Source organism: Plectropomus leopardus, chromosome 18 (genome assembly GCF_008729295.1).
Source record: "Plectropomus leopardus isolate mb chromosome 18, YSFRI_Pleo_2.0, whole genome shotgun sequence".
NCBI lineage: Eukaryota > Metazoa > Chordata > Actinopteri > Perciformes > Serranidae > Plectropomus > Plectropomus leopardus.
The window spans coordinates 4,876,039-4,900,107 of record NC_056480.1 but is presented as its reverse complement, the minus strand read 5'-3'; the positions used below and the strand labels follow the sequence as shown (position 1 = coordinate 4,900,107).

The 24,069-nt window shown below is 40.3% G+C and overlaps 1 protein-coding gene across 2 annotated transcripts in view; it reads left to right on the top strand.

The window, feature by feature from the left end:
* LOC121957447 (nuclear factor of activated T-cells, cytoplasmic 1-like) overlaps positions 1–21,288 on the top strand; it is a 48,583-nt gene extending 27,295 nt beyond the window's left edge. The window contains exons 8-11 of one of the 2 annotated variants that reach the window (XM_042506025.1): positions 4,157–4,289; positions 8,464–9,087; positions 16,578–16,690; positions 19,642–21,288. In XM_042506025.1, coding sequence (XP_042361959.1) covers positions 4,157–4,289; positions 8,464–9,087; positions 16,578–16,678 — 858 coding nt within the window. In that variant the 3' untranslated portion in view covers positions 16,679–16,690; positions 19,642–21,288. The remainder of the gene's footprint in view (positions 1–4,156; positions 4,290–8,463; positions 9,088–16,577; positions 16,691–19,641) is intronic. The other variant, XM_042506026.1, reaches the window with a different exon arrangement.
* Positions 21,289–24,069: the final 2,781 nt, after the last annotated feature.

Here is a 24,069-nt window from a genome sequence, read left to right as displayed (position 1 = left end):
CAAGAGCTGTAATGTTTATTAGATAGTTTCTCGGAGTCGGACAGTAGACTATAGCTTCAAAAGCTGGATCAGTGGCCCGTGGCTTCTGTTAACAACACACAAGGCACCAGAGCAACACCGGGCTTTCAACTTAATCCAGTGTAATCCTGTCAGTGGCAACCACAGTAGATAACAGTAGAAAGAGTACAAAAATCTGCATAGGGCAGGAGGAGGGAAAAGTGGTGGATTGGTCAAACATACACCGGACTTTCATACAGGAGACCAGTGTTTGTGTCCCATGTGAGAGTCAACTGGGGTTGTGTGTTTTTGACTTTGCATTGTCCCTGTTTTTGCAGCATGTATGTTGTTAACATGTTTGTTTTGGCTTTCTGCGCTTTTTTTTAATGTGCAGCATCTTTCTGTCTGTTGTATTTGCTTTGGATTTTACTATTTTATGTGTTTTTGAATTTGCATAATTTCTGAAGCTGCAGCACGTTTCTCCTAATAGTAATATTTTGGGCCATTGTAGCATTTTTGCCCTCGTCGAGCACCTTAGTTATACATACTGTTGTGAACACAAACACATTAAGGACACAGACGTGCAGAAGTGTAACTGGGATCTGGCAGTAGACTCTCGGCCTGGAGCAGAAGCCCTCGAGGGGAGAACAGCAGTGTTGTGTTTGAAACGTGTGGAAGAGGTTTTCAAAAGTTCATGCTTCATCCAGTGGGAGTTTGTGCTCGGCAGTGTGTCCTTTCTTGGCCAGGGACAGACAAAGAGATGTAGTGGTGGGAGTCTGGGAGATAGACGAGGGGATTAGAGGGTGTCTATATGTGAGGCGGTGCACCTGCTCTCAGTGTCTCCCTTTGCAAAACATACACTCTTTCTCCCTCTCACACACACACACACACACACACACACACACACATACAGTGACTGCTGGGACACATCTGTCTGCTTGAATAGACAAAGGGCCTCCCTCCCTCCCTCCTCAGCCCAGTCTGCTGGATTGGTCCCATTCTAAACACTGACGCTACCTTGGCCAGGTTTAACCTCTGTTGCTCCACCACAACGCAGACCAAACCACAGATTCAGAATACCTCACCGCCTCCGTCACCTGCACAGACTGACCTCCCCCAAGAGGGAGGTAGATCTGGGACAAGAGGGATGATTCACTTTTAATTTTAAGAATTATTTTCAATTAGATGCATCAGATTACTCACAGAAACTTAGACAAATGGCCTTGAAGAGCTCACTTGAGGAGTCCAAGAACACTCCTTCATGCTCCATTTGTCACATTTTTTCTTCCTCCCTCCACAAGAGAGAAATTACTTTTGTCAGGTAAAAACATCTCTTCTAGTTCGGGTGATAGTAATGCCTTTTACACAAATTGGAGGTCCATTGTGTCCTCAGTGGGTTGAAGGGATTTTTCAAAACAGCACGTGTGCGCATAAAACTTTCAAGTGTGAATTATTTCTCGTGTGTGTTTTGGATTCAAGATTAAGGCCGTGTCTTTTTGTAAACTGATCTTTTCCCCCTCTGTTTTAACCAAGCTGCAACATCTAAGACTGAAAAATGAATCTAACACAAGTGCCAAAAACTGCAGTTCCTCCAATGACCACTTGAGGCTGGCTCCCATGTTAAAATGCACAACTTTATAGCAGGAATGAGCATGTTTACAGTGTGGTACAAAAAGCAGTTTAGTTTTTACTGCTAATTCCAACATTCTTGACAACACCTTTCACTTGTGGCAGATTGTCTGACAATAATGTCATCTGCCTCTTAGTCAGATCCAACCCCTCCACAGCCCCAGCCTCCCTCCCAGATATGGTCACTTCTGATTTCAAGAAACAAAGATGGCGACGGCCAAAACGCCAAACTCAAGGCTTTAACAACATGACTTCACAAACCAATGGGTGATGTCACGGTAGCTATGTTCATTATTTATACAGTCTATAGTTTTCACAAAAAAGATCTGTCCACATAACCCTTATTCCCAGATGTTCACCAGCATTAACTGTCTCCCACAGTTTTCCCTCATAATAAAAGTAGTTCACGTTCTCAATCCAAATTGTCAAATATTTCTGCTTTGTCAGGGGACATACACGTCTCGATATGACGCACTAGGTACCCTCTTGTATCTGTTTTGGACATTCCAGGAAGCACTCCCTATACAGACTTTCTCGCTCGTTAGCTGTGTTACAAACTGCCGCAGCTCGGTGTGTGTCATACTGCTGCAAAAGGTGCCTCCTAGCATCAGTATCTGACACTGACATCACAGACAAAATGGCAGTATTTGATGAATTAGGAGTGAGATTGGGCTGTCTTTTCCTGATCCACAACAATCCCACGTTCAAAATTGTCCCACCATCTGCTGGTTTGACCAGATCTTATCCATAAATGTTGTTTCCGGTGGACTTGAAACTGCAAACGCTGAGGTGGACCAGATAACCTGGGATGCAGCAGATGGCTCCGTTTGTCCATGAATTGTTGAAGGAATACTTACTTTAAGTGTAAAGGAGTAATTAGACCAAGCAAAACTTTAGCAAACCAGTATTCCACCTTTCTTCAAGCAATAATTGACATGCACGAAGTGAGAACATGACATCATGGTTTCCCAACTGCTTTGTTTTACAGGTCCACATGGATACAAATTAACTGGAGTTTTAAAAAAATGTGCATCTTTGAATGCATTTAAAAAAAGAGTCTTAGTGACCTAAAACTGTTTGCATGTGGATGAGGGGCTAAAACGTAGCAGAAAATATCTGTTTACAACATCATCTGTATGCGTGCAGACAGGGCTTGAGCCTGGTTTTTGTACATGTGCATAAATTGACATGTTGGACAGCAGCGATAGGAGTGAAACGCTGCAAATATCCCTGTTAAACCTGGACACAATTACAGTTTACGCAGTGCAAATGGTGAACCGTTTCCAGAGGTTTTATCGGCTAATTCTCTGAAGGACAGATGGATTGTGTTGAATAAGAGAAGTCGAAAAGCCTCATCTGGCTTCACTTGACTTTACGACTGTAGTGATTTAATATAACGTGTGTCAGCTCTCACCTGTAACGTCAGGGCCAGCCGTCCTCCAAAGCACAGTTTTGTAGACGGATGACTTCCTCCCTTGCTACTGAGCAGTACCTCCAACACACTCACACATATATATTCTCACACACATGCACGGAAACACACACATATGGGGCTGATGAACGTGCACGCTCCTGGCCTTCATTCTCTCCTTAGACAGCAGGAAGCTCTGCCGGGGAAATAAACTATCCCGAGTTCAATTCCTTCACTATTCAAACAACCACAGCTCTCTATAACCTTACTTCATGGTCTCTCTGTGGCTACCTCGTTTGGGATTACAACCAGATTTTATCAACCGCCCTCAACACACACAACAACTCCTGGCTGTGGATTTAAAGAAGACAAGACCAAGTACAATTCAGAGCTCACATCCTCTTTGCTGACTTGCACTGTCTCTCCCAAACAAAGACCGGGACAATACAAAATAATAGGTACTAATATTTCAGAGCTCGAAGCAAATACTCTACTCAGTTGGAAAAACTAATAACAACAAAAACGAACAAAAAAATACAATATATACTTAATGTTTCTAAATCTTAGACCAAAAAAAAAAAAGCTCCAGGATTAATGTGCATTTAATGTTAATGTTTGGCAAATTCAGAATAAATTTTCATTCCAAAGTGTCCAAAAAATTGCCTTGTGCGTCACCTTTTTTTGCAGTTGATATTTGCAACCATCAATTTTTATATCAAATATAAGATGAAATAACACTTTATTAACCCTGAAGTGGGCAAATTGAGTATTACAACAGCACACAGGACTGATCAGCTAAAGATACAAAAAAAAGCAAAAGAAAAAGTTAAAAAATGAAATAAATTCCAAAAAAAGTAAAATAAATGATCTTGACAACTCGGTAATAATAATTTTTCTCCTCCAGAATGTATTGGGTTTTTCCTTGGCTCATGCGGCCTCGCTTTACCAAGTTTCAGTAGTTTTTCAGTTATTCTGCAGACAAACAAACCAAACTGAAAACACCTCCACTTTTGATAGATGATAGAAAAGTTTTACCCACTACAATAATTTGAAATTATCTTTTTTATTATACAAACTGTGGGAATGCATTTCTTAATTTCAGTTCAATCTCTGTTCCAGAATTCACTACTTGTTGAGATCCCTCCCTACCGAAACCAAAGACTCTCCACTCCGGTCCACGTGAACTTCTACGTCTGCAACGGCAAGAGGAAACGAAGCCAGTACCAGCGCTTCACCTACGTCCCCTCCAGCGGTAAAACTCTTCACCTCATACACCCTTACTAGTCTTAGCATGGGTGTCCAGACTTTGAAGGGCTCTCAGATTAGATAATGTGAAAATGCCAGTGTGCCTGCTGCTTCTCACATCATTCGGGTTACTAAAAATAAAATCATGTACAAATGATTTAATCATCATCTTTAAGTGAAAAAGTATTTAACCATTCACCGCTCCTCAAAATGACTGAAGCTGAAAATAGGTCTGAGGGCCACAATTGGGCCCCCCTGTCAGTCTTTGGACATAACTCTCTAGGTGTTGAAGCATTAAACTGCTTCTCCTGTCTGCTTTAAGTAACTTTTTTGATGAAAATGTGATGTCACAACTGGGAAAAAATACAATTTAATACTTCTGATCCTGATCAGGTTAAAATTGGTCTTATAGATATGTCAGTTGTGGTGTCAGAAATATCGTCAGCCAATCACTGCAGTGCATCATGAATAATTTACCAAACAGCTCTTCAAGTAGAGTTTATTGTTGGGTTGGCGTTTTGTGAAAAGAAAAAAGCTTTAGTGAAAAAAGTGTCATCAGAGTGCCTCATAGACATTAAGTTGTCAAATAAATGTGTCACTAAAATACGAGGATTGCCTGTCATTATCTCTAAGCCCTCAGCACGTTGCTGCTTTTTCTGCCTTTCTTTTACTTTTCGGCCATCACCGCAGCACTTCACCACTCTCAGTCTGCTCTTTGCCTTTCAAATCCCAGACTAATTAGAAACATTTTACATCTGAAGACAAGAACAAACAGTTTGTATTCCCGCTTGTCTGGTGGTTTTCTAGGGAGGAACAAAGCAGCGCTATTATTCCTTCATTGTAAAAAAAACTATAAAATCTGTTCTTTTCCGTACCTGTGCACTGCAGCGACTGGACACACAAGGGTGGGGAAAGGGGGCATGGGAAAAGCATGTTATTTGAATAGAGAAGCTATTGCCAAGCTAAATATAAACACTGACCCACCAACTGAAATGTAAAAACCACTGCTAATTGCGCTGCGGCGCTTGGAGCGAAAATCCAGTGGGTGGTTCAAAGCTGTGATTCAAGTGAACTGGCCCAGCCCTGTGCGTGGGCGATGGAGTGCCCCGCTGTGAAAGTGGAGCATTGTCCTCAGGACGCAGAGAGTGTGAGGGAGGGAAGAGACCGGGGGACGGCTCGTCTGGTCAGTGTCTCCTAAAGGGTGACGAGCCGGACGGGCGACAATATGATCTGACAGTCATTAAGGGAAAGGAAAAAGTCAAGAAAAGTTTAAAAGAAATGGGCAGAGTGGCGACCAGAGGTGGAATGTGACTATGTACTCAAATACTGTGCTTAAGGTCAATTTTTAAATTGAGTATTTCTATTTTCTGTTACTTTTTAACTCTACTACATTTATTAAACAGCTTTAGTTACTCATGAATCCACAGATTTAGGTTATTAATGCAAAATATTATCAACTAATAAATTATTATTTATTACTTAATTACAGCTGAAGCTACGACACCGTATATCACTAACTTCCACGTATACCAGCTGCAACATAAAAGTGATGAACACATGACAGCATCAGTAATTACAATACAATAATGTATTCAACATTATTTTTGAAATGGGCCTTTCTGCATGGGTGTGGACTCAGGCCGCATGACTTGGATTTGAGTCACCAAATTGATGACTCAAATTTAAGACTTTAGACCCAACAAATTCAAAAAAGGCCTGCAACTTGACTTGGACTTTAACACCAATGACTCATGATTTTACTTGGAGTTGAGAATATTTGATGCCTTCCCCCAACACCAAAGATTAAAAAAGTATCTTACTTTAAAAAGTGCCACCAATCAAATCATTTCTTGAATCAACTAACGTTAATGCAATTCCTTCCCAGCAAGTTCACACTTAATGATCCACAGCTTTTGGAAAAAATGATATCACAGATAATTTTGTGTGCATACAAAAACTATGGTTGGTCAACAAAAAACAAATTGAAGTATCAAAAATTACAGTCAGACATGCAATAATTGCTAACTTAGTTCAAAATTTTCAAAATGCACAAAGAACAGAAACCCGAGTCAAATAATAACATTGTTAGTAAGCTTATGCTTAGCTAACATAATTACTCTGTCAATAAAATGGCATTGCTTTTATTGACAGTTATGATTTGTTTGCGACTTGAAAACTGAAAGTCTAGGACTTGGAACTTGACTTTGAACTTGCCTGTCTTCACTCGTCTCAGGTATTGCCTGTCTTGAATCGGGACTTGACTTGGGATGCGACTCAGGACTTGCTTTTCTTGACTTAAGACTGACTTGGTCCCACCTCTGCCATTTTGCATCATGTGTAATTTTATTTATAGGATATTTGATGCTAATACCTGCATACATTTACTTGAGTAATATTTGATGACTTCTACTTGTAAGAGAGTATTTCTATACTTAAGTAAAAGATTTCATTACTTTTTTCACCACTGCTGAAGACACAGCTGCAAAGATGTATGAAAGACTCAAGTTTTTCAATAATGAAATGTAAATTAATTTCAGTTTGTCCTCCTTTTTAAAATCACATCACTTTTTTTGCAGGTGTTAAAACAGCTCATACAAAAACAACAGATTTATTTTGGGAACATACGGTTACGGCTGATTTTCACACTCCGGAAACCCAGGGGCACGACAGTCTCTTTTGTGGCAACACAAACATTTGCACTCCTTCTGCGCTCCCTTTCTGTGCATGAGCCCTATCCTCCACAGGCAGACACACATACTTCCTCCAAACAGACCCAAAATAGGGGTACGTGTGCTATTTTAGTGCTGTGGTTGGTGTAACATCTCATCGCAGTTCCTCTTTTACAGTTGTTGACTGTGGAGGCTTCAGCAAAGCATGACGTGTCTCAGTTTCACTCCTTTTGGTCTAATTAGTCACTTTTTTAACCTGCTCTGAGGTCAAAATGATCATTTTCAGGAGCAAGGAAACAAAGAGATGCAGATAAAAAACTAAATGCGCATGAGTAAAATATAAGAATAAGAACTGCAGACGGAATAATAAAGTTTTTGCTGCTTCAGCTTGGATTTCAGGCACATGCCTCATGTTATAATCTAAAGCAGCTTCACTGCACTGTAAAATTTGACAGGCTGATGTTATTTAAAATAATTTTGGAAACCGACTGCCTTGAAAAAGTAAAGTAAATAACTTTAAATCTTTAAAATTTGGAGAGGAGAGTTCTGTTTTCTTAACATATTAAAGAATATACAAACATAACTGACTAGTTTGCAACCAACAGAAAACAGATATAAAGCACAGTAAACTTTGATTAGTAAAGCTGTTAAAACTTAGAAAGTTTGATCTTAATAAACTTGTCATTTGAACTGTCTTTTAAACTTCTCAAGTTAATGATTAAATATAGAGTAAACATGAATCAAGGCTAATAGTTGTATTTACTTGCATTTTCAATTTCCTAGATTTTTTAAAAAGTAAAATCAACTTGTCAGATTTTACAGTGTACAAAAAGAAAAGAAGAAATAGATCCAATGAAGTGATGCAGAGATGAAGCTCAGGGTCAGAGCCATGCTGTCGTTTCCTTGTATCTGGACTGAAACGCTTGTTATATAAGATTGATGACGTGCAGCCGACTGACAGCACACATTTTTAAAACTCGGTTTCCAACATGTTTCATACTGGAATCATTTTAACTCCGGTCCTCGCTTGTATGAAAACCACTGTCCTCAAACACTCCAAGGCCTCCATTTTGTCTTTTATCGGCTTTGTCTTGTGTTAATAAAAGCAGCTTCAGGTCAACTTTTCTTTGTCTCAATGAGTGAGCAGTAATTTATTTTAAATTGCCGAACCCTGCTGAGTAAAAAGCTGCTGTTACAGCCACATATTTCATATCGCACATTAAGTGGATATTAGCACCAGAGCAGCATCCAAAGAAAATAAGCATTTTATTATAGAAGCAGCTGGATGTTTCTCGTGTTGATGAGTCATCCCTTTTTTTCCTACTTTTGTGAATATTTTCAGCAGGGTGGGAGAGCTCTGGGCTCAGACACAGAGTCTCATTGATGAGAGTGTTTGTTTGGCAGCGGGTATCCTAGCCACAAACCCACTCACTCACTCACACTTGCAGGAAGGCTGCGATACGTGTTTACTCATTTAGCTTTTCTTTCTGTGTCCTAACTCTCTGCCCGCAGCCCCGACAATAAAGACGGAGCCACACGACGACTACGACGCCCCTCTGGTGTGCAGCCAGCACGGCCCAGGCCTGTCAGTGCACCCAAAGCCATACTTCCCCCCACAGGTCATGACCCCGGTGATGACCTCGGACCTCAGGCCATGCGTGGTGGGTGGGGCTTACTCTGTCAGCCAGCAAAGATTGGCAGCTAAGCCCTCCTCGCTCCCGTCTCCGAGCACCAGCCCCAAACTGCACGACCTGTCGCCACCGCCACCCTTCTCTAAGTGCCTCTCCGCCGGCCCAGTAGTCCAACACCCGGGCCAACAATCCCCAATCCCGCACGTCTCCATCATCCAGGAGACTCCCGGGCGCTTCCAGCCTCCCAGCTTGTACCCACCAAGCAGCTCCGCATCCTCCTCCCCGACCTCGCAGCCCTCTACCCCGACTGACGGCCCGTTCTCTCCGGCCCTCTGTATCACACCAGCCCAGCCCATCAGCGGCAGCACCAGCCCCGGAGCTCAACAGCACGCCAAGGTGCCAGAGAGGGGGCGGGGCTCCCTTCAAGAGGATGGCAGCCCTCCGACATTGGCGGTCAGCATCAAACAAGAACCGCAGGAGCTGGATCAGATGTACCTTGATGATGGTGAGTGCAAATGTTTTTGTTATCATACAAAATTATGCTTAAATGTCTAATCCAGTGCATGGAAACAATTCTAAAGTGTCCAGCCCCCTAATCAACTAAACAAAGAGGTTTTCTTGTTGCCTTCCAGCACAAATGATCATAACATATCTGCAGGTGCTGATAGGTTTTTTGATCAATGTCACACAGTATGACTCACCAATCACTTTGCCAGGAGCTGAAAACTTTTGGCCTTCAAAACTCATTTTGGAGCTTTTTGTTTTGGAGAAATTCGCCAAACACAATTTTAGTTAAAGGAACAGTTCAACATTTTGTAAAAATGCTTATTTGCTTTCTCATTGAAAGTTAGATAGAAAATTGATACCACTCTTATGTAAATATGAGGCTACTGCCTGCAGACTATTAGCTTAGCTTAGCTTAGCTTAGAGACTGGAAACAAGAGGAAACAGCTAGTCTGCCTTTGTCCAACAGCAACAAAATCCCTAAAGCTCATTAGTTAACATATTGTATCTCATCTGATTAATTCGGACAAAATCAAAGTGTAAAAATTACATGTGGTTTTAAATGTTAAACCATTTCTTAATGTAGGACAAACAAATATTGCAGCACATTTCACTGATAAAGGCTAAAAAATACTGTATATATGCATATAAGCTTACCTGACTTAAAAATGCTTCTTTTCTGTGCATATGCACTAGTGCATGTATCCTTTAAAATTACAATCACCATTTGTTTTTAACAGCACTATTTGGTGTATTCATCCTTTCTTTGTACCAAAACTTCTGCAAACCTCTGAAGGAAAATATGTATCCACTGCAGAGTTTTCCACAGCATTATCTTGAGTGAGTGTGTGTGTGTGTGTGTGTGTGTGTGTGTGTGTGTGTGTGTGTGTGTGTGTGTGTGTATTCATTTCTTTTTTTCAATTTTCTGTGTACCCTTTCCAAATTCAGAGGTTTTTGTCCATGAATACAGTGCAGACAAAGCTTTTTTTTTTTTCTTCAGCAGCAGTTTAAGGAGTTGCAGGGTGAATAATTAATCACCTGATTCGATCAAAGCTGAGCTGATCTGATCAGATCAATGGATGAAAGGAGCAGCTGCTGCAGAGGCGATTGAAAGCAAACTTTTAGACCCAGCACAATGAGTGGTTAAGTTTCACTTCCACTGTGCCTGACACTCTGCTGCTCCATCTGTGCCCAGAGTACTCTTTGCAGTCCGAGAGTGTGGTAAATTAATGACAGACTGGTGTATATATTCCAGTAGCACTCCTAATCATTGATCCGGCTCCAAAAATACAAAATCAATATATCGAGACAGATGTTTTAATAGTGACAGTCCACCACAAATAAATAAATGTGCCGGAAACCCTGCACTGTGAGAGAAAAATGAGGACATTTTCACTGTCACTACTGCTTTGGTGGTGTCACATATTCAACAAGACTTATTTCATATATAATATGTATAGTGTGACAAAATATTGCTGTAATGTGAATCTTACTTTGTCCTTTTTTGGACAGCCCAAGTGCTGGTACCGTGCAACACAAATAGACGTGGGTCAGAATCCAAGTGGCAGTGTTGAACATAGTACTGCTGTTGTGTTGTGCTTCTCTGTCTTGTCCCTGCACTGTCAGTGTCCTCTTTTAATGCTGTAATATTATTGGTTTTAAATGTATCTTTTCACTGCATAAGAAAATGGAAGTGTGGCCTCACAACGTGTGAAAACTTTCAACTTTGTGAGTTAACAGTTGATATGTGGCAGTTGGCAGTCCTGCCCAACATGTTTTCTGTATCAAGTTAAATGCACCGGTGCATGTAAGAGCTGAAATTTATGTGCACTAGTCAAATTTTACATGCACTTCCATGCATATGGTATTTTAAACTTTGCTTATTGTAAGCATATTTAGTACAGGCCAGCCTCTTCAGAATGCGTTTGTTGTGGATACGTTACTTGACTATATTGTGAAACCATGCTGTAATGGTTTGTGTCAGATACAGGCCACTGTAGGAGGAATAGATTGTGTGGGAGTGATGACTCGGCCAACACAGTTGTTACACATCCTACTTTACTTAAATAGAGGCTGTCAAAAGTCCTATATTTTTTTCATATATCTCTGCATTTTCTTTCACTTTTGTGGTACTTCTTTTTATTCTTTCATCGTCTAACTTCTGAGGCAGTTAGATGAAAGAAACCTGGTGGTTTTGCATTTGATATATTTGGCTTTAAACCCTGAAAAGACCCCATTTTATTTATTTCAGAGAGCAGATTTTTAGGAGCACAAACTTCATGATCTCACTACTCAGGCCCTCTGCGCTCACCGCTGAGGTTCAGGGGGCCGTACGCTCTGCGCTGCGTTGATTTGAAATAAATTGGATAAATGATCTTCCTCGAGGCGAAGAAGAAACAGTCCCTGGCTGTGTGGAGAGAAGAGAGCTCAGCAGTGAATGAAGAAACACTAACCAGCAGCTATCAGCAGACGTAGCAGCGGGGCTTTGATCTATCACCAGAGCCCCCATTGAATCGTCTGGCCGGGCTTCCTGGCGATGGCGAGTGAGACGCTGTTGTTGGGCCACAGACTGCAGGACTCAGACTGTTCCAATGCCACTTCCCCTGAACAGTCTGGGGAAATACATTAACACTTGTTAGCCATGTCTGCGGGATATTTGGCCAGCTAGGGCATAAGATTTGATTTGTAATTATACTCACATCTCTTGGGGACTTTTTGGTTTAAACCAGGTGTAGTTAAAGTGAAAACATTTAAAGTGCGCCACCATAACTATAACAGATATTTCTGAGGAGCTGGGCCCCCTATTACACTTGTTTTCATTGGCAAATTGAAGGAAATTTTGCTAAGCATTCCAAACTTAATATGGCTTCTCACTTCATTAAAACTGTTGGCAGAGTTTGATACAACGTTTTGCTTTATGGCCTCGCTCAGGTGTGGTGTTACTGTAATTTTGTGTTGGCCATGCTTGTTAAAACTAAGATATCTGAGACTTTTCAGGGAGCTGAGACACTGACTGTCATTGCAAGTATTCAGTGGAAATAGAATTATGTTTATGTGCTCTAATTTAGTATATCATTATATGTGCAGTACTGCCAGAAGTAAAGATTAATCACTGACGTGTTTATTTAATATAGTGCAATTTAATTTAATTTCAGAGCAATTTGATGCAAATAATTTAAGTGCATGAATGTTTAACCACTTATAGTGTCAAGTGGCTGCAGTAAACTTCACTTGTAAATGAAGGTGACACACTCAGGTGTTTTTGATCCACCTAAACTTTCTTGTCACAGTTTTGTCTGTAATCAGAGCTGATATTTTTTTGTGCAGCCATCTCGTATTAATCCCGACCCCCTTCTGTTACACATTTTTTCACACCATCTCCTGAGAGGTTACAAACATGTCTGCTCATGGAAAGTCTGAATAGTAGTCGTTTGGCCCTGAGCCGGAGGTTTAGGCTGCAGGGTGCACGGTCTGAACTCCAGCGCTGCTGAGGCTGAGGGAGATGGAGGCCGGCCATGCTGCCATAAAACTTGCTGACTTGAGAGGTTTGCATGCTTCCCTTTGGCTCGCAGAGAGAGTCTGGAATAGGTGGCCAAAGCCATACGTTATACTGCACAGTAGTGTGCCGGAGACTTTTGTCAGCGGTGAGGTAACATGAGCAAAACGTGCATTCTGAAGTAGATCGGAGCCAAATAGCATTACGAAATGCTTTTTTATTGCGTGTTGTGGCCTTGTTAGATGTCAGACTCTTACAATTGATGATCAGAGACTTTCAGTGATCATAGGAAAAAAATGTTAGGGTAAATTTGTGAGAAGTATTCGACTGAAGACTGTTGAATCTCTTTGGTTTTATACAGTAAAACTCACTCATTTCCCCAAATTAATTGCAGCCACAGCTTGCAAATAGAAACAATGTTATCAGCTACTTTTTTATTAGTAATTTGTGGTGAAGACAGTAACTTTGGTGGAATTATATCAGCGGTTATTCATCCACATCTGCTATATATGACTTGTTTTCAGTTAGTTATTGATGCATTTCTAAATTCAATGAGTGGCCAGAGAAGAAAAAACACAGCAGAATGATGTAATGCAGTGCAACAGCCCTGAAATTAAAACCCTTACTTAAAAGTTCAGTTTTAGTCGAGACAACTTTAACTTTCCTACTTAGGGTGTTAGTGTGCTGACTCAGTTTGTGTGTTTTGAGGCTGAACTTTGGTGTTGAATTAAAGCTAATAGTAAGATGTTTCTAAAACACAGAGGACCATAAATATAAGAACATATTACAGTTCATTACAACAAAAACTATAGCCTCAGCATAATGTCAGCAAACTTTATTTTTTTTGTTTGTTTGTTTGTTTGTTTTTTTTTCTTCTTTTAAATGCCTGCAGAGCTCTCCATGAGTTCCTTTTGTCCTCGGCAGCAGTTTGTGTCTTGCAGGTTGGATAATTGCTCAAACAATCCACTGAGAGTTGATCAGATCAGATTGATTGATGAGAGGATCAGCTGCTTCGAGTGATGCAAACTTTTAGACGCAGCACAATGAATGGTACAGTTTCACTTTCAGCGCACCTGAAGTTCTGCTGCTCCATCTGTGACCAGAGTACACCAGAGGTGCCATGAATAACCGAACAATTTATGTATTTCCACAGGGCTCCTGATAAATGGTCCAGCTCCAAAAATAGAAAATCTAATGTGCCATGTTTAGTGTTCACGACTGTGTATTGACACATAGGTGTGTGAGTTTGTAGGTGTATGTGTCAACAACAAACCTTTTAACAAAGGTTATTCACCACAGGATTGTTTCACTGCATCGACGTTTTTATTTTTCTGGTTACTGCGTGCATAAAAAACACTTTTATTGTGGTGATACTGCGCTGAAGTCTTCTCCCTTTTTTTTATTATTCTATTTTCTTAAATACTACAAAGTTTCCAAAAAGTTATTGTCTACAGACATTTTCTTTTAAATAATACCTGAGTTAAAAAAAAAATTGGCAGACTCAGTGCTGAACTACAGAGCTGCTCTGTGGGACTGACTTGCAGTAACCCAGTAGGAGCCTCACTATGTGGGCCAAGAACATCTTGTGGCTTGTGGCCTGGACTTGACGTGGCAGTGAACAGGGGAGGGGGGTTTGTGGTGTTTACTGGCCCCCCAGCCCTTTTTCTCTCATTGTCTCAGCTCTGGACCCTCAGCTGATTTATTCACAGCGATCAGTGAGATTGTTGAGTATCTCGCCGGCTGATCGGTTTCCCTGCAGTATTGTGTTATTACAGGCACGGCTCATGTTGACGCGTTTCGGCCTTTAATGAGGCAAACAGTGTCGTCCTGCTAATTGTTTGGGAGTTCCTCGTTTGTTGGGGGTTTCCTGGTCAGAGAGCCGGGCTGTATCAGTCAGCTCCAGCTGCTGCGGACCTCCATGGGACAGGAAACCAGTTCCTGGATTACTTCATATCAAACCCCACCTTCCTCACTCTTGAATGACTGTGAAGTGTGAGACAAATTAACTCACTAACACTGCTGTGCCTTGTGTTAGATTAATACCAATGCAGTCAGGTTAACACAGATGTTTGTGGGTTTATGTCTCACATTAATACACGCATGCTTTAAGTTTGAGCACAGAGTAATGCTGTGTTACATGTAGGACCACAAATACTTACACAGTGCATATTCATATTTTTTACCTATATTGTTTTTAAAGAAGCAAGTAGAATTCTTCCTGTACTTTTTATTCTCAGCTGCAACATTCTTGACCATGGAAACAGCAGCTCTGAAAACACCACACCATGTGGTAGCTGTTCTGCGGCTTTCAGTCACACTACATGACCTCCCTTAGCAGATGGAGTTTGCTCACATGTAATGGGATTGTAGATTACAGTGCAGCTTTTCTCAAATGTAAACCACAACATGATCATGGAAGTCCTTAAAGAAAATCTGAAAATCTGAACATGACTTGACATGACTTCACCGGTTACTTGGTTAGTCACTCCGAGTTACGCTGTATTCTGGAAGAAAACTTAGATTGTGGAATTCAAAAACAGAGAAAACACTAGATGAACTGACATCAGCTTTGCTGCTGTTATACTGGCATCAGTTTAACAGCAACAAAACTAAATCAATACATCCATTTACGACCTCTCACACAGCTCGTGCAGCATAATACATAATAAAGTCTTATTTATCTAGTTGTAAGCTTAGTACTCTCCAAACAGGTCAATGTTTGCCAAACATTATGATATAAAAGTGGTTGGAAAGTAAAAGTCATGCGTACTCTATTCAAAGCCAGACTCTATTGACAAAAGCAGTTATCTGTTTATCTCGCTGTCTTGATCACTTAGTTTGTGTTATATTGTTATTGTGGTGTTTTAAAGGTTTAGTTCAGATTCGCAGAAGTCACACAATAACACAAACTAACTGACCAAGGCATTACGCAGCTCCACTTTCCAGTGAGGTAAAAAAAGTTTCACTTTCAGTTCAGTTTTAAATACTCAAGTTTTAGTTAAAATGTATGTTTGCAAAACAATGAGCATACAACCAGATATATGACACTTGGATTATACTGCACAAGTTGTGTAACAGTTTGTAAACGGATGTTTTAATATAGTTTTGCTGTCATGGCCCCCTATTTTCTATTTATCAAGAATTTTCTCTTTTTTGGATTCTTCTTTCAATGTGGAGGCATGCAAGAAAACAAACTTTTCTTAACAAAATTCAAAGTAACGTGGGATTTACTGATTTACAGTTGAAGATTTAGGGGTTGAAGTATTCCTTTAATCTCAGTTTTATACAACTGCCGTTATGTTTACAGTGACTGAACATCCTCTCTTTTGCTGTAAAAAGAAATGAATTTGTTATCTTAAATTTAAATGAGAATTCAAATGAGAGTTTTTCTGAATGAAAACCCAGAGTTTACTCTCCGAGTCAGCTGCTGTGAGCTTGTTTGAAGCATCTCTATCACCCGACCGTCTCCTGAACGAATCAACGTGACCGGAGAGCACATGACACAGATGTCACACTGGTGCTGGGCCTATTTTTAGGACAATGTTGTAAACACACTTAGAGATCAATAGATTGACTTTTTTTTTCAATTAGATCCTCCACATCAAATGTGACGCCACAATGAAAAGTGGGCCATGGCAACGGACACATAAACAGTACACGCTGTGGCCTCGGTGCAGCAAAAGATAAAGTTTTACAGCCCAGCCTTCCTTTCTTTTATATCAGAATAAACCACTAAAGTCTTTTCACCTTTTCATTATCATGCGAAAATATTCCAACACATATGGCGCACAATGATGCGTAGGGAAAAGTATCTGAACGCCGTAATTCATCCATGATTTTGATAGCTACTGAACAGGTGATGACATGATGTGGAGGTCTGACGATGTCTTGATGTGCTAAATTTACGTCCCAGCTCGACGTGCACACTGAGAAGTCGTTGTAATAACGTCCCCTTGAGGTTTTTGAACTCAAAGATTATATCCTTCCACCTCCAGATGCGCAGAAGGTCAAAGCCAGATCAAATAGAGGAGACGAGGTCAGTCAGTTCAGTCTGGGCCGGGAAGAGCACACATGGCAGCGGAACGACACGCTGTAGGGTGGAGATGAGGTTAGAGTGTTTATTTCTTCTGGTTCAAGTATGCCTTGTTGGTGATATTGGTCATATTCTCACATTCACATGGCTGGTGGCAGCATGCAGTCCTGCTGATGAGCTACGATAGAAAGCATCTTGCATTACAGTATACACAGAAATATTAACCGTTCTGATCCTACTGTTAACAGAGTTATTACTGATCCTGATGAAACCGAAGATCGGAGAGTTTAGGTTTAATTCAACAAAGTCAAACCTCAGATTTCATTTTCTCCACTGTGCTCCAAATAATGGGTTTACCTGTTTATCCTTGACATTTAATACACTGCTAAAAACAGGTCAAAACCAGTAACTTTGCATGTTTTAGCCCAAAAAACACAAATAGGAAATGCAAATGTTTTTAGGTAGATTTTTCTACCTTCCAGGCTGCCTCTAGGCAGATTTACACAGGTAACCTATTTACACAGGTTTTTTGTAATTATAATACTACATATTACTAACAGATGTACTACTCTGTCATACATACTGCTGGTGTGTAATTGACTTTGTCACATTTGCAATAGCATAATTTCATTTGTCCCTCTCTGGCTGGTGATGTCGGTCTAAACCCCCAGTTTGTAATGTTTTGTGACATAAAGCTGTCTTCTCCAAGCCCGACACGTTATAATCAGTCCGTTCTCACTCCGAACTCATCAAATATGTCTGCTCTGTCAGTGCTTTCAGCGTACAAATGCAGCGCCAAAAGCCGCCTTCTGCATCCAACCAGAATGCAGCTGGACAGCGTCAGATAAGAACGTGCTTAGATAGAACCGGTTGCGTTGTTATACGCTGCCGGACGGCCAGGCGGCACTATGCAAGTCCACATGCAATGCACATGGGCAGCGCCATTTGAAAACACAGCTGAACAGAAGTGGCCGTGTGCGCATTAAAAGGTTGAAGGACAGCATTAGGTAATAACGCTGCTGGTGACAACGTAATATCAGGAGTGCGAGTGCAGTTATAAGGTGGATGAGGAGTTGGATGGGTCTTACAAAAGACCGCCTTTTGTGCAGGAGTCTGGAGTTAACTTCCTGTGTGGATGCAAGGTTGTTTTCTTTCTACACCTAACCATGTGCCTCAGCCTGACTTTGTTGCCTAATTCTAATCATCGTCCCTAAAACATCATAAGTACATGCAGATGGTCACTAACAGAGCGGCACAACGTGACGAGCTGGGGTGATAAAGTGTTTCATATCAGGATTATTTGCTCCCAAAAACTATCTAGAACCACAGAAAACATTATATGGTGTGTGAAATTAGTGGACTGCCCCTTTAAGAATAAACTTTTGAACATGCATGAGAAGTTTATCCTTTTTATAGGGCCTCTGCTAAATCAAGAGGAAGTGATTTAGAGCACCTGAATATAAATGTCACCGCCGTCTTGACGAGTATCTTCCATGCTGCCAAGTTCCTCACAAAGACATATTGCTGTGAATCTCACCCTGTCTTCATGGTCGCTTAATAGATTCAATGTGTTTCTGTCACACACTCATGTGAGATCGCTGCTGCTCTGTAGTTATCAGACTTCTCAGGAGACCTTCCTGTTGCTGTATTATTAGCAGTCAGCCAGAAGCCAAACACATTAACTTCATGTCTAGACGAGTGTAACGAATCGCTGTGTGCTGGGTGATTTGTTGTTTTTTACCCACTTTTTGTGCTATTCTGAGTTCCCCCTGACTTATTATTTTACTCCCTTAAGGTAACGATGACACATTTTTATGGCAAGTACACCCCGTCATCTTATTTGTGATAGGAAGCGAGTGGTATTTCTGGTAGGAAGCATCTGTGCCAGTGCTGGGTCACCGAGGGAGAGGCTGCTCTGCTGCCTGCGATGAAAATAAGCGTTGAAAAAAAAAAAAGTAATTCCATTGTGTGGAGGGGAATCTCAGGTTTCTAAGGCTGCTTTTCCAGCGTCCAGTCAGTCAGAGGGAATTCCTCCCATCAGCTCGCTGGCTCGGCTTCACGGGGGCCAGATCCAGCCAGGGGTGTTCCCCTTCCCCTCTCACATTTCTCATCCCTGTGAGAGCTGAGAAAAGAGGGCCTGAACCTGAACCTGGACGCTGATTAGAAAAGTGAAAAGCTGATTAGAGAGGGAGGAACTGTGGAGACTATCTCGTCAAAGTAATAAACGAGTTCACAGATAAGAGCGGTAAAAGCTAATGAAAAATGAACCCCCTCAGTCCCCTTTAGTGGGGAAAAAAATGAGTGATTTGTCCGTTTCTCTTGTTATCTGTGCGTTGATATCTATATTTTTTTTTCCTGGTTTAGCTTCAGTCAGCCTGCTCAGTTACTCTCAGATCCCCCCCGCCCTTCGCCAGCCAAAGAACACAGCTGATAAAAACAGATAAACAAGTGCACCTGGATCCTTTAGAGACAGCGGGAGGTTGCATCATCTCTCTTGATGAAAAAGGTCTGGGGATCTCAGATATAAAGTGATTCTGTTAGCTGGCTCAGAGGAAATAACAGCTATAGAGCTCAGAGGATTGTGTTCACAGTGGCTGAATATGGAGCCATAAAGCTGCTCTTTAATCATAGATATAGATGTATTTTTATATTAACAATGAAAGAAGTGATGTGAAAGGGGCCACTTGTCGTGACCAACACACAGTGATATAATAATAACCAAGCAGCAACCTCCGAAGCTGAAAAATGAAACCAATGGCCACTTAAGGCTGGCTCCAAAACAGAGTCTATCTCCATAGACCCCCATGTTAAAATGCTGACCTTTACAGCAGAAATAAACAGGTTTACTTCATAATGACAAGTTAAAGCAAAATTTCCACTGTGTTCATGTCAGAAAATAGGTTTTCAGGCCTCAGAAATATTATATTTAATTTCATACAGTACATGCACACACTCAGCATGGGGACTTTACTCTATGTAGAAGTCATAAATACTGACCATCCTTTTCTCTCTTTTGCCTTTTGCAGTCAATGAGATCATCAGGAACGACCTGTCGAGCATCTCCGTCCACAGCCATGCGTAGTTTCCCGTCACCAACAAAACTGACACGGGAAACAAAAATAAAGGGAAACACCAAACAAACAAAAAAAAAAAAAAATGACATTGTGCTTTTCATGCTTGGACTACAGCGTGCAGGAAGCAGCAAAAGGAAATGCAAAGAGAACAAATGTAAATGTTTTGTCCAGATGACCAGGGTCCAACGTGTGCCTTGTTTTTCATATATATAAAACGCCTTTACACAGAAATTAAACATGACTGACTTTTTTTTTAAGACGTGTAGACTGAGTATGTAGCAACCGAAACTGCCACCCCACAACAAAGTATGCTTTTAGAGGACCAAAACATGTTTTATATGTCTTTTTTGCTGCAGTTTGTAAATGATTCAGTGCCTATGAGTTATGTTATCTGTATATACAGTATCTGGTAGTGCTTCAGTTTGCATATCTGGATTTACAGAGAGACAGTGTAACAGAGAAGTGCCTTTTTGACTGGAAACTGAAAAATATGGCCTGACTTTGGCCTCACATGTTCAACTTTATCAGATTTAGGATTTTATAGAGTGAGATAATGTAACATTTGCTGATAGTGGCTACAGATGGTCGTTATTGGGTAATTTTCAATGCTAAAATACAGCGTAACGGTAGCATGAATAGAGATTTGTCATTTTCCACCATTTCTCATTCTCATGAGTTCAACTTTTCATTTTTTTAAAAGGAGGAATGTGTTTTTCTTCTCTCAAAAGTTGCAAAGTCTCAATTTAAATCATAATTGGTTAGCATTTGTTTGGACAAATAAAAAGACTGAATACTTTTTCTGTATTCACTAACAACAATAAGCACTTAACCACTAAAACTGTGGTATTACTTGTAGTTTATTACATTAAAGGGAAAATTCACCCAAAAATATGCTTTTTTTCTCTTACCTGCAGTACTATTTATCAGTCTACATTGTTTTGATGGGAGTTGTCGAGTGTTGGAGGTATCAGCAGTAGAGTCTGCCTTCTCTCCAATATAATGGAACTAAACTGCGTTCAGTTTGTGGTGCTCAAAGTGCCAAAAAATTACATTTTAAAAACTTAACAGTCATGTCTCTCTCCAGAAATCATGACTAAATAACTCAAGATAATCCAAACTGTTAGCTACAGTCATTTCTATCAAAGAAGAAATCATCTCAGTTTTGACAAAGCTTGACTTTTCCCTGGAAGCTACTTTATGCAACACGCCGGTCGTCTCTGACAGAATGTAACTAATCCAAAGAATACTTAACAGCAGTCAGCAGCAATACAAATATATAAAATCTTCGTTTGTTTTTCTATTTTCATATTTATTCTCTTAGCATGTGCTCTGTTTATTCTTGTTCATCATACAGCCTCTTTTACATGGTAACTTACATACTGTGGTTTATCTATTCATTTGTTTGCGCTCTTACAGTAAAAATGAATGGGCTCACACTTTGTTCCCATGTTTTTATATGTATTTATGAGTCTTAATCTTTTGTAATGGAAGCCATACCGAAATGTTTACCAATTGGAGGTTATTGTTAGTCTACAACTCATAATTCTGCTTTGTGATCTATTTTGTGTATTTGTCAATAAAAGAAAAAAAACCTTCATCTCTTTCATCTGAGTGATTTGTTTCTTTCTGTAGCGAGGACATGAAAACATGCATATCGTTTTTGGGTTTTTTTTTTCAAGATTTGCTTGCAGCTCGCAAAAAAAATAATTTAAAAAAATGGACCAGACGCTAAAGCTATTGCTGCAGATTACAAGCTGTGGACCGTTAAGTCCTGCCTCTCGAATGCAGACTGGCCAATCATAGCAAAGCATTGGCACTGCACGGCTTTGCTTCATAAACTCTCATATAATCGCTTCAGATACTCTTCATTTTCAGGCTATTCTGAATCAACTGTTTATGTATGTATGTATATACGTAGGAGTGATTTTATTGTAGCTTTAAAGCAGAAACCAACCTCACATCACATCTTCCTCCTCCGTGCATCCGCAGGTCACTTTTTCTCCACATATTCACTGGGGTTTGATTACAGCCCCAAAAAAATACCAAACATAAATGTCACATGAATCTTCACGATCAATAAATCCAGTAAGAATGGATCCAATATTGTAAAACCTAACATCTACTGCTTCACAAACTTTTTGCATTTATTATCATGTAATAATAATCTATAGGGCCTGTCTGTTGCAGTGGGGGGATGATGTTTTGGTGCACACTGACACCCACTGGTCTGCAGGGTTTCTGCTGAATTTTTACACATGGAATGACTTCCAGTGCTGATAAATACTTCATTGGTGTATGTTTTTTTGTTTGTACCTGATTGTGTCACAGCCTGACTTCCTCTGACACAACACTGCTATCATGGAAAACCACAGGGCACGAGGGAGTCACAGTTTGTTGGTTTTGCTCGGCTGCTTTGCACCTATCTCACGTCTGTTAGGAAAATCAGGTGTCATTTTTTACTCAGTAGACGATCATTCTTTGGTGACATCGGAGCAGCAGCTGAACACACCTGGTAAGCCCTGATTTCAGGACTCTTGATTGTTAAATTATATATAATTGTGTGATCAAAGGTTTAAGTGTTAGCTCAAGGTAAATTGATTTGGAGCAAGAAATTAGTCATGAAGACTGTTAAATCCAAGATTTATCATGTTTGCTGTTATGTCTTCACATAAACTAGCTTTCTTTTAAAAAAAAAAAATTAATTCTTAATCTTTTTATTCACTCTTGCACTTTCACATAAACTAATGAAAAGAGAACTGTTATTGTGAGACTTAACTGAATCTGAACTAGCCTTTTAAAACACCAAAGTCACACAATGACACAAACAAACTAACTGATGGAGGCAGATATAAACCAGCAGCTCCAGTGTTCAGCGAGGTAAAATTACTGTTTTGTCAGTGGAGTCTGGCTTCTGAAGAGAGCACAGATAAGATTCACTCTCAGTTCAGTTTTAAATTCTAATGTTTCAGTAAAAAAAATGCATGTGTTTGAGAGGTACTGAGCATACGACTGGATAAATGAGACTTGGATTATATTGCACAAGTTATGTGAGAGTTTGTAAACAGATTTTTTGATATAATTTTGCCGTTGTTAAACGTGGTCCCCTGTGAGCTCAATTCATCAGGAATTTTCTCTGTTTTTTTTCTCTATTCTCCGTTCACTATGGCAACATTTACTCAGGAAACAGGTCATATGATACGAAAATGCACACACAACAATTTGTATGATATTGTACAGTTATGGAGGTTACATTTAGGCAGTAGTTACTGGGGTTAGATTTTAGGAAAAGAAACATGGAAAGGATGTACCTTTAAAAGTTCATACTGTTCCAAACTTGCGTCTCCACGAGAAAAATTTGGATTTTTGTGACCCATCCACAACCGCAACCTGCCTCCTTGCAAGACTGCTGGGACAGCCTCAATGTTTCCTCTTTACTGGTCATGTGATCACAGCTTTTCAAAAAATGTGGGAAATGAACAAATCTTGGCACATTACTTTTTGTAGGTACAAATGTACAAACAATTTGTAAGTTTCGTTAAGACGACAAATCGTCTTAACACAAGGTGAGAAATTGATATACAAATGATCATTTTGTTCACTGAAGTATTCCTTTAAAGAACTTAATTTATACAGGGAAAGGGTTGAAGTGATATTGCATTGGTGTGTTTTGCAGAAAAAGTCAAAGTGTACAATTGAAACTATTTTCTAACAAAATTACAGGATTAAACACTCTCAGTTATGAAGGAAGATGATGTGAATTTTGAAATGTTCACCAGCAGCTTCTCTCAGATTGTTTGTTGCTTTCAGCTCTTGAACACCAGTCTGATACAATGGCGAGTAACAACACATCAAAATCCAACGAATCAGAGAGCTGTCAGTATCAGCCAGTCCAAGTGATGATCCTTTCACTGAATGACATCGCTATTCTCCTCATCGGACCACCAGTGCTCGCCAAACTACTGTGGGTCATTTTGACGTCCAATAAGGCCATAGATATCCTGAACTTTAATTTAGCTCTCTTCCACAATGTGCAGTACCTGATTTCCATTTTGCATGTCTTTGCCCTCTATTTGCTGCCAAACAACAACCAAAACATCCTTAGGTTTTTGCTTACATTCGTACAAACCGGAGGTCCAATGTGTTTGTCTTTAATCTGCCTGGAGAGATTTGTTGCTGTGATCCACCCAACGTCTTATCCTCTGCTGAAGAAATACAGATGCAGGGAGCTCGGTGCTGTGACAGTGTGGCTCTCATCTATGCCTGCAGCTTTAGCTTCGGTTTGGGGTCCAAACAGTCCATCTGACATTGCAGAGGATGTCCTGTCAAATCTCCCATTTTGTGTGATGTTGGTCATGGTTGCGATGATGGCGCTGTGCAGCA